Source organism: Poecilia formosa, unplaced genomic scaffold (genome assembly GCF_000485575.1).
Source record: "Poecilia formosa unplaced genomic scaffold, Poecilia_formosa-5.1.2 Scaffold2287, whole genome shotgun sequence".
Classification (NCBI taxonomy): Eukaryota; Metazoa; Chordata; class Actinopteri; order Cyprinodontiformes; family Poeciliidae; genus Poecilia; species Poecilia formosa.
In genome coordinates this window covers 1-16,160 of record NW_006802226.1, presented here as the reverse complement: position 1 = coordinate 16,160, position 16,160 = coordinate 1, and the positions used below count along the sequence as shown (strand labels likewise).

At 47.6% G+C, this 16,160-nt stretch overlaps 1 protein-coding gene across 1 annotated transcript; it reads left to right on the top strand.

Moving 5' to 3' along the window:
- Positions 1-24: 24 nt before the first annotated feature.
- On the top strand, positions 25-12,568 carry gon4lb (gon-4 like b; the record flags this gene model as incomplete). Its single annotated transcript, XM_016667754.1, has 24 exons — positions 25-192; positions 369-467; positions 3,217-3,348; positions 3,415-3,643; positions 4,734-4,835; positions 4,903-4,943; positions 5,041-5,123; positions 5,551-5,809; positions 5,934-6,020; positions 6,178-6,364; positions 6,445-6,595; positions 6,675-6,825; positions 6,900-7,016; positions 7,090-7,923; positions 7,999-8,218; positions 8,308-8,456; positions 8,813-9,010; positions 9,306-9,449; positions 9,564-9,863; positions 10,356-10,435; positions 11,608-11,732; positions 11,806-12,094; positions 12,171-12,273; positions 12,352-12,568. Coding segments are annotated over 24 exons (4,362 nt in total), but the record flags the coding sequence as incomplete, so codon positions are not given.
- Positions 12,569-16,160: the final 3,592 nt, after the last annotated feature.

Sequence of the window (16,160 nt, the reverse complement as noted above, 5' to 3'; positions counted from 1 at the left end):
CCCGTCTCTCTCTCTACCTCTCTCTCTCTACCTGTCTCTCTCCTACCCATCTCTCTCTCTCTACCCGTCTCTCTCTCTCTACCTGTCTCTCTGCAGCCTCCTCAGTTTGTTGACATTGACCTCGAGGAAGAAGAAGACTCCTCTGATGAAGAGTACTGTCCTGATGAAGAGGAGGAGGACACAGCTGAGGAGGTGAGTGAGTCTGTCAGATCCTCTCCTCTATATTATGGGATGGAGAGTTAGGGGTTGCCATGGTACCACAATAATTAGGGCTGAAAAGTCATTTACAGTCCATGACTGTCAAGTGTAACCATAACAACAGATCAAACCGTTTCCATGACGATGGGTTACTAACACCCTTTATGCAGATGTTTCTCAGTGACGCCGACAGCCTCGCCTCGCCTCCCAGAATGCACCTGTGCTCTCCACCTGAACATCCGGACCAAGAGACCTGGGAACCTCAGGAGGTACTATGACCTCTGACCCCTGACCTGCTGTCCCATGTTTTTCAGGTCACTTGCTGATTGACTGTTTAACAATTGTGGGAGTTTTTAATGTCCAAGTTGAGAAATCTGAAGGCAGAGGCAAAAAGCTGAGATGTTCTTGGTAACTGATGATGATGTTGCTGGTCAGTCAGGGGCTCTGATCGTTTCTATCGCTGCCAATAATTTATCTGTCAACTCAAACAGTTGCTGTCACAAAACGTTCTTTCACAAGCAACACAGCAGTTAGTAGTTATACTCTTCCTCCTCGCCTTTCATCTGTAACCATGGAGATGAGCTGGTAGATAATTTCCACTCTAAAATTTCAGATATAATCGCTCCCATTGAAGTGAAGGTTGTGTCTCCATGGAGAAATCCACAGATCTAACCTGCTGTAGGGCCGAACGTAAAACTCAACTTCATGTTTATTATGAAGCCTACAAATAAAGACTGTGTAGCTATTGTTGAAAAACGAGAATTTTTCTTCCTGTTGCTCATCGTTACCAGGTCCATTAATGTCGTGTGTAAAAGTGAGACCACAAAGACAGCAGTCACTGCCCAGATAGCACAATATGAGTGAATCAATGTCAGGCAGAAACATTGAATCTACATTGAAGCATGAAACGAAATTGAAAGTAGTCGGTGACTCACATGTTGACTTAACTTTTGAACCATAAGTGGCTATATCAACGTTGATTCAACCATCATCTGAATGCGGATCAAACATTTTACTAAAGCAGAACCAAAGTTTATCAGCTATCCGTGTTTCTCATTTCAAACTGGTTCCTGAACCCACAGAGCTCTCCTGACCTCTGACCTCTGACCAGGGCATCAAACAGCAGATTTGATTATAAAAAATTAGCAAAAGTTTCATATAATATCTTCAAACTCTTATAAAACAGACATGGGCAGTTTCAATACAGAAAATCTGTTACACTTAATATTTTCTGATTAGTTTTCGACTTCTTTGGCTTTCAGATGAATATATGACTTTATACACTGTTAAGACAATGATCTACAATAAAAGTGCTACACTGCATAAACTAATTTTAATCCAATCGTGATCATTATATCTAAGAAAAATGTTCTACTGATTAAGTTATGTATTCATTAAATCATGAATCTAAATCTAATTTAAATTAAGACTCAAAACAATCATGATCAATCTATTGTTTCAACATGCACTAAAGTTAAACATCATTAAAATTAACAAAATTAAACTAATATTTCCAACACTATGAAGACTAAAATATGGAAACGTTCTTTACACAAATCAAGACATGAGCGATGCTGAAGCTTTATTTGCCACATTGATAGAATCCAGACTGAAACACCTGAAATGGATTTTCAGAGAAAATGATAAAAATCTGAAAATTAATCTGCACATCCACATAAAATGCAGTAGCAATGCTGCAGCCAAACATAACACATGCAGAAAAAATGACTCAATTTAAAAACTCAACTATAAAAGCCTAAAAGAAATTATAGATCAGTTAATCTCCTCTTCCTGCTGTCTGGATATCTGACCCACCACTTTCTTTCAGGAAGTCCAGCCTTCAGTGATCGGATCTGAACTTTGGGCTCTGATCAGGTGTTAAACACAGCAGGTATCAAACTGGTGGAATTGGTCTGGATGAATCTCAGCCCATCTCCAGCCTCCGTTACTGGAAAATCAGTTAAACAGCCGCTTTCAGTCTGGTCTCCATGGTTACTGCAGCACTGGGACCGGCCTAGTCAAAGTGTTCATCGACATCCATATAAACACAGACGGTAGAAGAACCACAGAGCTGGTTCTGGTTCTGGTTCTGATCATGTCACTGAACCAACTGGAGAACTGGGTTGGACTCTCCAGTCCAGAACTCAACTGGTTCCAGTCCGACTTGAAGAACTGGGATTTCTGTTTCCATAGGGACCGTCCCATCAAGAGGTCAGAGGTCACATGTGGGGTTCCCCAAGGCTCCAGTCTATGACCCTCTGATTCAATATCTATAAGCTCCCACTGGCTCAGGTTACAGCAGGAAATAAGATCAGTTACCATGACGACGCAGATGATGCACAGCTCTACGGTATATCACCAGGTGACCTTTGACCCCATCCATCACTGAACAGAGATCAGAGAGATGTGTGGATGAGACAAAACTTTCTGAAAAGAAGCTGAAGTTACTTCTAGAGATATAGATCTAGAGCTTTAGATCTGGAGTCAGTTTCAGTTTTTCCTGCTGGATACCAGAGATCAGGCTGACCTCTGACCTCTGACCTGACCCTTCAGAGCCACTTAAAGATGGTTCCAAAGTGGGCCTTCTACCAGCTCCAGTTCTACACCACCCAGTTCTACAGTCCTTCACTGAAAGACTTTAAACTGCTGGTAGTTTAGAAATCACTGATCTGCTGCTGCTGGATCAACCTGCTGGTTCTGGTTCTGCTTCTGCATCAGAACCAGAACCAAACATGGAGAAGCTTCTATGCACCACAGATCTAGGATAAGCTTCCAGAAAACTGAAAAACAGCCAAAACCCTGAGTTCCTTTAAATCCAATGATCAATAATCTGATGTGTAACAATTTGAAAATGTGATGTTTCAGTTGTTTGCTGTTTCTCTCACTTTGTATGTTTGTGTTTTTATGATGTGAAGTTCTTTGAACTGCCTTGTTGCTGAAATGTGATGCACAAATAAACTTGATTGGTTGCAGTCAAATTTATGTAAGGTCAGACTTGACCTCCGACCTTTTGTCCAGAGTGTTGCAGGTCAGGTGACAGACCAGGTGAGCAGCTCCTCCGGTGCTGGTTCCTCTGACAGTTCCTTCCTAGAGAGGCTAAACGCTGTGGAGGCGGAGCTAGACTGTAGCTCCGCCTACCCCTACGACCAGGTAATATCTCACCTGTCTCTTTGTCTCGGAGCTCCCTTCTGCCTCTCACCCGTCTCTCTCTCTCAGCCTCTGGACAGGAAGCCAGTGGCCGATGAAGAGGATGGCGGTGATAAAGGCTGCCTGGCATTCCGGACGCGCTCCAAGCTTCCTCTGGTCAATGTTCCTCTGGACCGCCTAGAGGCGGAGCTTCTGCCCCCTGACATCACCGCCGACATGTACGACCAGAGCCCCGCCCAGCTGGAGGACCGTCATTGGACCGAGTGGCTGCAGGGTCTCCTGGCACCTAGTCCGGAAGGTCAGAGGTCATGGTATCTTTTGGGGGTTCCTCAGTGACGCAGTATTGGGCAGAGCGCCCACCGTCGGCTGTAATCGCACCTTTCTAGCAGCCCAGCCGTCACCTGGTCGCAGGACGTTTGTTTTCACACCCAGATGCTGCGAGCTGAGCTCTAGTGAATCTGTTCCCCATCCATGCGTGCAGAGGCGGTCCCAGCCTAAAATGTTCACCCCCAGCCCGCTCTGGGCTAAGTGCTGGTCACCTTAGGGTCAGAAACTGTTCACACACAAGTCTGACTGCGGTCAAATCCCCTGATTTGACAGCCGGAGGAGGCAGAGGGAAGAAGTGGGAAAGGTGCGGGGGTGGGCTGGGAGGCGCTCACGCCACTCCCCACAAAATGCCGCCCCAGGCAGTTGCCTATGTCGCCCATATCAGAAACCGCCACTGCATGTGTGAAACTAAAAGCTGTCCGATGGTTTTCAAAGTGTGCAGCTGAAGCCATTTTCTCCACATCCAAACAGAAGCTGCAGTTCAGTGCTGCACTGAAGGCCGTTGCTGTTTGCTGGGCTTTCGTTTCATCAGCTGCCTTCGTCTAGTTCTGATTGGGTCACCATGCTGTCAAGCTCCCAACAACTTTAAAATCCATCTGTAGACGGTGGCGGCCATCTTTACTTCCATAAGCAGGGAGCTCCTGGGTGACGGCTACGTTCTTTTGGGTTGGAAACTGTTCACACACAAGTCTGACTGCGGTCACATTTAATCAGTAAATCTGATTTTAGCACGAAGACCTGCAGTGAGAATGAAACTGATGACAACTGATGTCATCCCGACCGTCCGTCCAGGACCCTTTAGGTCGGTCTCAGTTCCGATGGAAACATCTGAACTTTTACGGGTTAGATTGCCTGAATTTTCAGGTGACCTCAGGAGATGTTCTGTCAGAAATCTTTCTGTAGTCTGCAAATGGTTGCCTTATCTGCCTGAAGGTGGCGCTCACAGCAGTGGACAGAGTGGGACGTGTCCTCGGTGGACGACTGTAGGGACGATGTGTGGAACCTGGACCAGGCTGGATGACTGACAATCCGTCTCTTTAACTCCATCTTGTTGCTTTCAGAGGAAGCTGATGATGACGATGACCCAGAGTACAACTTCCTGGAGGACCAGGATGAGCCGGACCGGGAGGACTACCGGACGGACCGAGCCGTCCAGATCACCAGTAGGTGTTCAGGGTGGGGTGGTGCTGTGAATCGGTTGGTCCATCTGAACTCCGTCTTCTGTTCCAGAGAAGGAGGTCAACGAGCTGCTGGAGGAACTCTTTGACACGGTGTGTTTTTCTGGTTTTCTTGTTCTGGTTCTGGAGAACATGCAGAGTGGACCTTGGTCCCGTCCAGATGTTGCTTTGACTGGTTTGTCCTCTGTAGCTGCAGGAGGAAGAGCTTCTAGCTGAGGAGGAGGAGCAGGAAGTCCCATCAGTGCCCAAGTTTAACGTCCCACAGGTTTTACGGTGAGCTTCACCTTGAGGAGAGGGTAGTTCCTCCTGAATGTCTGAGGTGGTGGCGAACTGCCAGAAGGTCCAATTGTGTCGGATCTGTTGGTGGGTGGTTGTCATTAGCAACGGGTGAAAGCCGGTCCTCCTGTTGGGACGGTCCGGCAGAGCAGTGCTGGCACCGTTTGGGTCAGGAGGAATAGAAATGTCCTGTGCTGGTTCTCTGACTAAAGATGCCAAGAGAAGAGTTGAGCAAAGAGGAGGACATCCTGATGCCTCAGGTTCTAGCTGAAGCGGGTCTGTTTTCCCCAGAACCCAGGTTCACAAGTCGGTTTGCTGACTTTATTTCCATCAGTTTCAGCCCCGGGTTGATCGGATCCGATCCAGCCTGAAGCCGATGGTGTTTTAGTTTAGATCAGTTTCATTGTTTTGTTGCCGTCTTTAGCTTTGAGGCTCCGTTAGCCGGGATGCTGACGGAGCGGCGGCAGACGGTTCGGAAACAGTACGAAGCCGTGCAGCAGAGGAGAGCTCTGCAGGACACCACCAACCATCCCAGGACCACCAAGGGTCTACCCGGCCCTCCACTCATCGTCCTGGGAAACCTGACTGGTCCCGCTCTCCGATTAAGCCCCGCCCCTAAGACGGGTCCCTCCTTCCGATTGGACCGCACCCAGAAACTGCAGCTGCAGCAGCAGGTGCAACAGGTACGTCTTCTAAAACCATCAAAGAAAAAATGGACCGGAAGTGATGAGAACCAGAATCATGTTAAGTTGTGAAGCAGAGCAGAACTTTATGGACCCCTAACCCTCTGATGGTTCTGTCCTTCAGCACGTCCAGCTGCTGACTCAGGTCCACCTGCTGAGCCGCCGAGTCCACGCCCTGAACCACGAGGCACACCTGACCAAACGCTACCTGGTGAGTGTAGTGGACCTGTAAGGCAGGATTCAGGGCCCTAATGTCTTAATGTCTCTGTGTCCAGGACGGTCCTGTCTCTGTCCCTCACGATATCTCCTGTCAGGTTAGACGATGTTTCAGTGGAGTGGATCAGATCAGTACTCATTTCGTCCTGCAGGAGGAGCTGCAGCGCTTTGCTGGTCGTCATGACGACCTCTGTCCCTCCAGCCACTTCAGAGCGTGTAACCTGCAGGGGGCGCTGGACCTTTTGAGGGAGGTGGATCAGAGACAGCCCAGTCTGCCCTGCGGTTCTGGTTCTGGAGCCTCCAGGCGGCTGCTGCCCACCATGATTCCCACCACCAGCAGTAAGACTCAAGCCTCGGTTCTGACCGCTCAGCTACAGTTCCAGTTCTTGGGTGTCAGTTTTTGTTCTGGTCCGATTCAGGTCACGCTTTCCCGCTGCTGCCCGCCGACGCCGCCTGGCTGTTCGCCACTCGACCCGTCTTCCTGTACCCAGAACTACTTCCTGTCTGCAGCTTGGACCCCGCCAAGCTCAGCAGACGCCAACGCAGAGTCTACACCGCCGGAGAGGACGGGTAACGATTAGAGTGGGTCACAGGTCAGAGCGGGTTTCAGTGGGTCCTGTAACCTTCTTCCCATGATGCCTTGCTGCAGGCTGGCGGTGCTGGGTCTGAAGCACTTCCAGGGGGCGCTGAAGGCTGACCAGCTGATCAGCTCCTTCCTGCTCTGCAGGAGCTGCTCTGACTTCAGGAGGCGGATCCGGGAGATGAGCGGCCCCAGAGCGCCGCGGGACGGCGTGATCAAGGTGATGTTGTTAACCTGTGTGATGTCACCGAGGAATGATGACAACACAGGTCTCTGATGTTGCATTTCCTCCAGGTGTTTGTGACGCAAGGCGTCATTCCTCCGCTGCCCGTTGCCTGCAGCAGGGTCTGTCCAGGCAACCAGCGCCCCCCGGTGGACAGAGACTCTTCCACCATGCCCAGATGGCTGAAGGTCAGAGGTCACCCACTAGCCAGTTGTACCTTTCTGTAGCTTGCAGCTCACCTGTGATGGTTGTCCCCTGTAGAACAGCCAGTCAATCATCCAGAGGACCAGGAGAGGCGCCGGCCCGTACCCCCCGTCGCTCCCCCCTGGCGTCGCCCTCAGGCTCCACCCTTCCTATGGCAGGAAGTCCCAGGTGTCCCGCCGCACCCAGCGCCGCCTCTTCACGCTGGCCCATAATGCATCTCTGCTGCCGCTCGCCAAAGCCCCAGCAGGGCAGGCAATCAGCCGCAGCGGAACGCTCCCATTGGCTGCCCCTCGTCCAAGCCGCTGTCTCTCCCTGCCTCAGGACATCCAGCAGAAATCAGCCCCCACGATGGTTTTCTCAGCAGCAGGCCAGCAGCTGTGGACCCTTTCCTCTTCCTCCCAGCATGCTGCGGGGCCCGATGTACTCCGACCAATCAGACGGCAGGAACCAGAGAGCTGTGCCCTTCCTCCAGAGGAAGACAGGAACAATTCATCATCACTGAGTCCGTTCTCGTCCAGCGCAGGAGACGAAGAAGAAGAGGAAGAAGAGGAGGTCTGGTCAAAGATGGCAGTCGGTCTAAAAGGAGGAGGAAGAGGAGGAGCGGTGGAGGGGGGGGGGCAGGAGAGGACAGCGGATGAGGCAGAGCAGGAGGAGCTGGACGGAGACGGGGAGGAAGAGGAGGATGATGAGGATGGGGGACGGGAGGACACGGGGGGGGAGAGAGAGGACAATGGGGACAAGGATCGTCGTGGTGACGACGAGGAAGAGGAGGAAGAGGATGACGAAGAGGAGGAGGAAGAAGACTTTGACGACCTAACCCAAGATGAGGACGAGGAGGAAGTGATGTCATCAGCATCTGAGGAGTCCGTCCTGTCGGTTCCTGAGTTACAGGTGAGGGAAGGGGTCGGTGAGTCGGCGACCACTTCTTCGGCCGTGTTGTTATGACAACGGCGGTGTCCCCCGTAGGAGACGATGAAACAGCTGACCTGGCTGGCAGCAGAGCGACGACTCTGCGACGGAGACTCGGAGGATGACCCGTCGTCGCAGGAGGACGAGGACGAGGAGGATGATGAGGCGAAGGGGGAGGAGCCAGCAAAGGGGCGGAGCTTCCAGACCAGCCTGGACAAGGATATGCCATCCGGAGACAAGACACCCCGAGGACGGCGGGGTGCGGGGCGGGGACGAGGTGAGACCGTCCGCAGGGACAACTGTGCTGGACGATACGAGTCCACCGACCTCACCGGCCATGTTGTCTCTGTCCCTGTCTGTCCTCAGGCCGCAGCCGTCCGCTGCGCGGCTTGGCGAGGACGCGTCTCAGTAAGGATGCGTCCAAGCTGTCCCTGCTGTATGATGAGAAACTGCTGGATAATGACCCGCTGAGGGACAGCAAGGACGCGGCGTTCGCCCAGAGCTACCTAAACAGGGTGGGTGGCCCAATCCGATGCCTGGATTAAATCTGAAGTGCTGCTCTCTGATTGGTCAGTTATCCAGCTGCTGTTACCACCTCCAAGCTGCAGCAGGAAGTTTTACAGATTCACACATTACTGTTTTAATAATGTAAATATTTTTTCATTTAAAAACCTAAATGTTAGCAGAACATATAGCATAAACCTGAGCTGGAGCCGCTAAACCGGCCTTTCAGTCAACTGACCAGCAGTAGGTAGGGGAGGGGTGGTCATTAAAATTATTTAAGCTGCTTCTGTGACTAATTTGAACCAGAACTTTCCAGAACCGCGTTGCTGCTGGTCCAGACTGCTCTCTGTGATGTCTTGCTGTCCAGGTGCGCGAGGCGCTGCAGGACTCACCTGAGCAGGTGCAGGAGTTCGTTTCTCTGCTCGGCGAGTTCGAACAGGTAGGAGACGGACAGGAAGTGACCAGTCTGTTCAGGAAGCTGCGCTGCATCCTGGGAGAACACACGGACCTGCTGCGGGACTTTGCTGCATTCCTGCATCCTGAGGAGGCGCTGCAGTGCGGGCTGGTTAGTGCCTGCAGTACCATGTTTCCACCCACAGAGGGCACCACTGAGACTTTTAAAATGTCAGAATTGGCATAGAAACAGAGAAAATTTAAAACTTAAATTATTTAGATTTAACAGCTTTTGATCTTTCATTTTTCTGAGGCAAATGTTACATTTGATTTATATTCAGTTTTTTTTAAATATAAAGCAGCTTTTAGCAGAGCTTTGGATGCTAAATTATTAAAACTGTTAATAAATATCAATACATTGAAAGAGCTTGATTTCTCTGATCTACCTGGTTCTGATTCTGGTCCAGTTGGAGGAGCAGCAGGCGTTCGAGCGGAGCAGGCGTTTCCTGCGGCAGCTGGAGATCAGCTTCGGAGACAATCCGACTCATTACCACAAGATCATCCGAGCCCTGCAGACCGGACCCGACCCCAGCCCGGCCCACATCCAGGAGGTACATGAGCTTCTGGTTCCGCTCAGATGGTTCCACTCCCATCTTGGTTCCGGTCTTGGGTCTGGTTCGGGTCTTGGTTCCGGTCCAGTTCCGTAATCCTAACCTTCCTCCCAGCTGAAGGTCCAGATGGCGGCGCTGCTCAGAGGCCACACCCACCTACAGGCTGAATTCTGGGTATTCTTTGACGACCTGCGGCCACCAGCGGCTCGGCCCGAACAGTTCGAAGAGGCTCACCTGCCGGAGGAAGGAGACGGCGCGGAGGGGGGCGGGGCCAACGGTCAGGTGTCGAGAGGCGGAGCCGGCTTTGAGGAAGTGACGCTGCCGGACCTGGAGGAGGAAGAGGAGGGGCATAAAATCCCACCAATAAGGAGCCGGCGCCAGAGGAGGAAAATGGAGTCCCACCACAGCTACAAGGTGCCTGGTGATGTCACAGAGACCGAAGGCTGTGATTGGCCTTCAAAGACGGCCTGATTTTAATTTATAAAACTTGAATCTGCTGCTGACGTTAGCAAAGATTAAACTTCCTCCCAAGAGTCTGAGTTAGAGGATCGGTGCCCCCTAGTGGACAGGAGGAGTTCAGAAACAGCTTCAGGGTGGAGCAGCACTGCCCGCTGCGCCACGTGCCTCCAGAGGCTGCTGCTCCACCCTAAAGGCAGGTGGCGCCACCAGGAGGCAGAAAATAATCAACGTCAGTCAGCAAGCCCTGAAACAGCAGGAGAAGAAGATTGTTAGAGGCGCAGAGACAGACGAAACCCAAGCTGCTGATTGGCTGTTAGAGATGATGATGACGATCCAATAACTTCATCATCATCATCACCATCAGGGGTTCTACATTAGAACCCCTGATGGTGGTGCAGAGTCTTCATCATCAGCTAGTTGTGTTTAAAGGCTTTTTTCTTTTTGCAGGGCTCTGATTGGCTCTGCCTCTGTCACGATGCATCGATCAGCCGACATCGGAGGAAACGATGCTCTCGCTGCCATGACAAGGTCTGAGTCCTTTACACTGTTACAGGACTTTTAGCTAAAATTAGTTTAATTCAATTTTAAATAATATTTTCTCTTATTTGTCATCAGCTGGGGATCAATAAAGGTTCTCAGATCGAGTTCTGCTGGTTTAGGGTCTTATTTATGTTTCCTTTCTGCACGTAAATATGTCCCGCCTTATTTCCGTGAACAAACGTTATTCAGCTGAGCGACCACTAGAGGGCTTCCTGCCTCTAACGAAAATTTCAGAGAGCATCAAATATGGTGGCAGTGGAGCTGCTGATGAAGATGAAGATGTTTGTTGTCAGACTAACTTAATGAGGGAATCATAAGTGATGGAGAGGTTCAGGGAACTCTGCCAGACTAAACAACTCATGTTCCTGATTGATCAAGAGAAACTGATCAATACATTGATCGGTTTCTCTTGAAACTTGAACAGATGGTCAATTAAAATAAGCTCAATAATTATTTTATTGAGCTAAAAAAATTAGCTCAATAAAAGCTAATTTATTGAGCTTTTAACCCATCATGTCACTGTGCAAACTAAAAACATTTGCAGTTTTTAGTTTTTCTCTTTTTCTACCAAAAATTGGATGATAGTTTCATTGTGTTGCTTTTATTTTGAAGGATGATGTTGTTTACAGAGGCTTCATAATTGATTTTATTAGGGGTTTTTTTTTCTGTTGTTTATTTTGGATATTTTAAATGACTTCCAGTTCCAGTGTGGTCTGCCTAAAAAACCAGAACTCTGCTGCTGGCGTTCTGACTAAAACCAGGAAGATAGAGACACCACCTGGTTCCACAGTAAACTGCTGGTAGTTTATAAATTACTGAATGGATTAAAGAGCTGCTGCTGCATCAACATGCTGGTTCAGAACCAGAACCAAACATGGAAAAGCAGCATTCAGCTCCTACACACCGCAGATCTGGAACAAACTTCCAGAAAACTGAAAAGTGCTGAAACTCTGAGTTTCTTTCAGGCTAAAAGCCTCAGCCTCTTCAGAGTTTGATCGTTGTATCTGATGTTGATTATTCTGGTCCTCTGTGACGTTTTCATCCTGTGACCTTTAACCTCTCCCTCTGAGCCACCTCTGACCCCCTGAGCCGTACTCTAGCGGAGCTCAGGTGTCGTCTGGCAGGTGAAGGTGAAACTGACCCACCTGTCCGCTGCCTCCCAGACCTCTCCAGGTGTGTCCAGAGCTCTGAAGAGTTTGGATCCTCTCTACGCCCAGATAGGCTCCGCCCCCAACCCGCCAGGTGACACACAGCTGAAGGGGGGTCACGGCAGCCCCCGGCCAGGTGAGTTATGTCACTTCCTGTTTGGGCTGACCCTGACCCAGGTGTGTTCTGACTTTATCAGTTGGGTCAGCAGATCAGAGTGCTACATCATGGGAAAGTTTTCCTATGACTGATGAGAAGGAGGAGGAAGAGGAGCAGCTAAATGACGAAGAGCAGGAGAGCCCCACCTCGAAGAGGAGGAGAGAGGAAGAGCTCCGACCGCCGGCTGCCTTCATCACCGCCAACACCTCCTCTTCCTCAGTCGCTCCTCCCATCTGTTCGTCCTCTTCCTCGCCTCGGCCCAGCCTTCCTCCTGACCTCCCCGTTTGTGCCAAGAACATTTCTCTGACTGCGAGTGGAGAGAAGGTGATCCTCTGGACCAGGTGAGACTCCAGTTAGGCTCCGCCCCCGTTTGGCTCCGCCTCCTCTTATTTCCTCATAATTCTTGTTTTTCTTCAGGGAAGCGGATCGTGTCATATTGACAATGTGTCAGCAGGAAGGAGCCAATCAGAATGCTTTTCAAGCCATTTCTAATCTGCTTGGCAACAAAACTCCCAGTGAGGTAATTGGCTGTTATTTCCATGCAGCTCTCTGATTGGCCAGTCAGTTTTCAGACTTTGACCCTTTGACCTCTTCTCAGGTTTCTCAGAGGTTTAGGGATTTGATGCGATTGTTTCGGACTGCAGCTCGTCACGCCACCGCAGAAGAAGAAGCTCTGCCCACTGAGCCAACAGCCAATGAAACTGCAGACTGACCAATCAGAGCAGTTCTTGAAGGATCAGTCTGTGAATCTGAATATTTAGGTTTTGTTTTTATCAAGTTGATGTTTTCGTAACAATAAATAACATTTTGTAAAGCTTGTCGTGAATTTGCTTACTCTGATGGTAGACGACCACTAATTCTTAAAGGTGAATGTTGAGGTTGCAATGCATTGTGGGTAGTAGGAGATGGGAACAACCTTTAGGGACCGGCGCCGTTCTGTTCCCCCGGTTCTCGGTTTGTAATTTGGACTTTCCAGGAAACTGCTAATCCATAAATGAGCAGTTTGTAGATACAGTGTATCACAAAAGTAAGTACACCCCTCACATTTCTGCAGATATTTAAGCATGTCTTTTCATGGGATGATACTAACAACACTGACAAAAAGACACTTTGACACAATGAAAAGTTGTCTGTGTGCAGCTTATGACTAAATTTATTCTTCCCTCAAAACAACTCTAGATATAGACATTCCTAAACCATTGTCAACAAAAGTGAGTACACCCCTAGAGACTACACCCCGTAAATGTCCAAACTGAGCACTGCTTGTCATTTTCCCTCCAAAATGTCGTGTTACTAGGCCTCAGCTGTGCATAGTTAGCCAGTCTGTTCAGTTTTGTAGTGCAGCTCTCACTCTGTCCTGGTCACTGAAGGTCCAACATGGCAAAGATCTCTGAGGATCCTAAAAGACGAATTGTTGCACCGCATGAAGGCGCCCAAGGCTACAGGAGGATTGCTGACACCCTGGAACTGAGCTGTGGCCAAGATCCACTCAGAACAGACCCTGACCCTACCAACCCAGATCCCAACAGGTTCTAGCACAACTATGACTGCAAAAACTATAAAATTGTTATAGTGACTAATATATGCAACGGTCTGCGTACAGTGCGAGTCACTATTTGAAGCAAGTTTGAAAGCAGACAAAAAACCTGCCAAAGGCCAAATTTTACTTAATTTAAAAAATTTGAAACAAAAAATTTCTAGATTTTGAATGATAAATAAAATACTTAAAAGGACACTCATAACTATATAACTATAAAATTATATTGTTTGTGCTGTTCATTCACCCAGAGTCAATTTTACAACATTTTACTAATGTTAGGAAAATAAAATATGCTAGTTTTAAACTTAACCATATGGACAATATTATATCAAATCATCAGCGTTTTAAAATAAGAACACTGGGTTCCAAATTGCCTATTTGTTACTTTAGGTTTAATGCAGGAATCTTTTCTTTTTTTTTTGATGAATCGCTCAGAAAAGGAAACGGATGCTGGGCAGTTCAGAAAAAAACAGGATGGAAAGACAAGTTGTCTGTTCACAAGTCAAATTCTTTGTTGATTTTCTAGGAGTAAGGAAGAAACTTAAAACCTGGAGAAAAAAACAAGGTCTAGGTGAAAAATAAATCTCTTTCTGAGAAAAAGGGTCTTTGTTCAGATGTTTAGAAAGGGAGGACCAGGAGAGATTCCAGATGTAACCGACATGAGAAAATCCTCTGAGAATGACCTCTCTCTCTTCATCTTTGGTTTTGAATAGGTCTCAAAGAAGGTGACAAAATCATTTAGACATCCCATCTAGGTAATTTGAAACTGCTTAGAGGTTTAAAAGGAGAGGACACACCTTCAATGCATATATTAAAATTAGGACTACACCTCTTAATAAAAACCTCCACTCCACAGAAGCAAATCGAATTGCTTTGTTTGCAGCCGCAAGAGCAGTTCCCAAAGGCCCCTTTGCTTTTTCTCTTATTTTTTGTATTTTGTTAATTTTTCTACTTTTCTCAGGTAATTAATGTCTGTTTTCTGGTTTGGACTTCTTGATGATTTTGGTGTGATGCTGATCTGTTTTTCTATCCATTTAATTGTCTGAATAAAACTAGATATGTCTGAAGTTGAATGGCGACTGATTGTTTTCTGTCTGATTTCCACTTTGTACATGAGGAACCCTGAATTCGGGACAGTAGAGGAAAACAAACATTTTATTCCTCTAACTTAACACTAACATTTAAAAAGGATAGATGGATGGCAGCAGGTTATAGAAAAAAATGCTAATTTCCACCTTCAGTCTGTCCCTGGAAAAGTTTATATGATTAACGGATCATAAATAGGTGAAAAGCCAGTATAATAATAATTACAGCCCTAGTATAAAAAAAAGTATGCTTTAATATTTTACATTTGCCAGTCTGTTGCAGAGCAACACAGAGACAGGACAAATAACCATGCACACACACCTAGGGGCAATTTGGAGAGGCCAATTAACCTGACAGTCATGTTTTTGAACTGTGGCAGGAAACCAGAGTACCTGGAGAAAACCCACACATGCACAGGGAGAACATGCAAACTCCATGCAGAAAGACCGGGGCCGGGAATCGAACCCAGAACCTTCTTGCTGCAAGGGAACAGCTCTACCAACTGCACCACTGTGTTGTAGCACCTCTTTTACTAAAGTGTCAATGTTTGATATTTTGAGGCATGAATACATTAGTTGCTAGGGTAGCTAGTAATTAATGTTAGGGTTAGTTACTAGTTACCCTAGTTACCATAGTTTAAAAATTATATTTTGAACATAGATATATGTTCAAAATAGAATTTTAAAAAATTCTATTTTGAAAATTTCTGGACTTAACCCAAACCTCAGTAGACTCTTACCTCAACTTTACTAGATCTGATTTAATTTTTATTTGTTTCTGAACACCCTTTTTAAAGAAACCACAGATCAGCTTTAAAATCTCATCTTTGAGCTCCTGTTGGATTAACTTTTTCCTGAATGCCGCTCTGAAAGATAAGAATTACTTTTGAAAGTCTGCTTTTTTAACCAGTTTTAATGTCATTTTATTTTTCTTCAAAATCTGTTTTCCTGGCAGAAATTCCAACTTAGGTTCTAATCTAATCTCTGAGCTTCTGCTAGATGCAGGAAATGTGTGTTGGCACCAAAAATGGATTTTCAAATTTCTGTCAGCATTACCCAGAATGCATTGCATGGTGCATTCTAATTTTAGATTTTAGTTTCTATTTCGACTGTTTTTGCTGCAATCACTAACAAACTATATACCGTTGTGATCAGCATGACCTCTGTCAAACTAGATGGCTGATAATTAGTTTTGAGACATGTAGAAAATCAGCACCATGACTCAGAATAGGGTGTGCTATGTTGAACTGCTGCCTGCTGGAAGTTTGATCACAGGAGTCTCCCCTGCTGGCAGGTTTGGGTAAGTCTCCTCACTTTGTTAATGTGGTCATGCACCCTTCTTGGACCACATATAATGAGCTTTCTAGAGGTCTTGCGGTGTATGATGGCACTAGAATTGCTCTTTGATCTAATTTTATGGATGATGGTTTGAACCCTAGCAAGTGTCTGGAGACATGGAAGGAAGCAGCTTGCTGTGGCTGGTTCAGGTTCTCATTACCTGGAAGGATGGCTGGGTGATGACACCTTGCTATTACTCCTTTTGCTCATCCATCTGGGGGGCAGGGCAATCAATGGAGACCAGACTGACAGAATCAACGGAGAACGCTTCTGCTTCCTGGGCATGCTAGTTCCACCTTGCGGTGTTAACGGATAGCGTGTTTTTGAAACCAGGGGTGCGGTATGTATCAGCCTTCCCAGGTTCCACCTATAGGAACAGCACGTGGGAAAGGTGACTCTAGGACTCAGGAGTCTTAAATGCAGTCCAGTCTTCTATGAGGAATA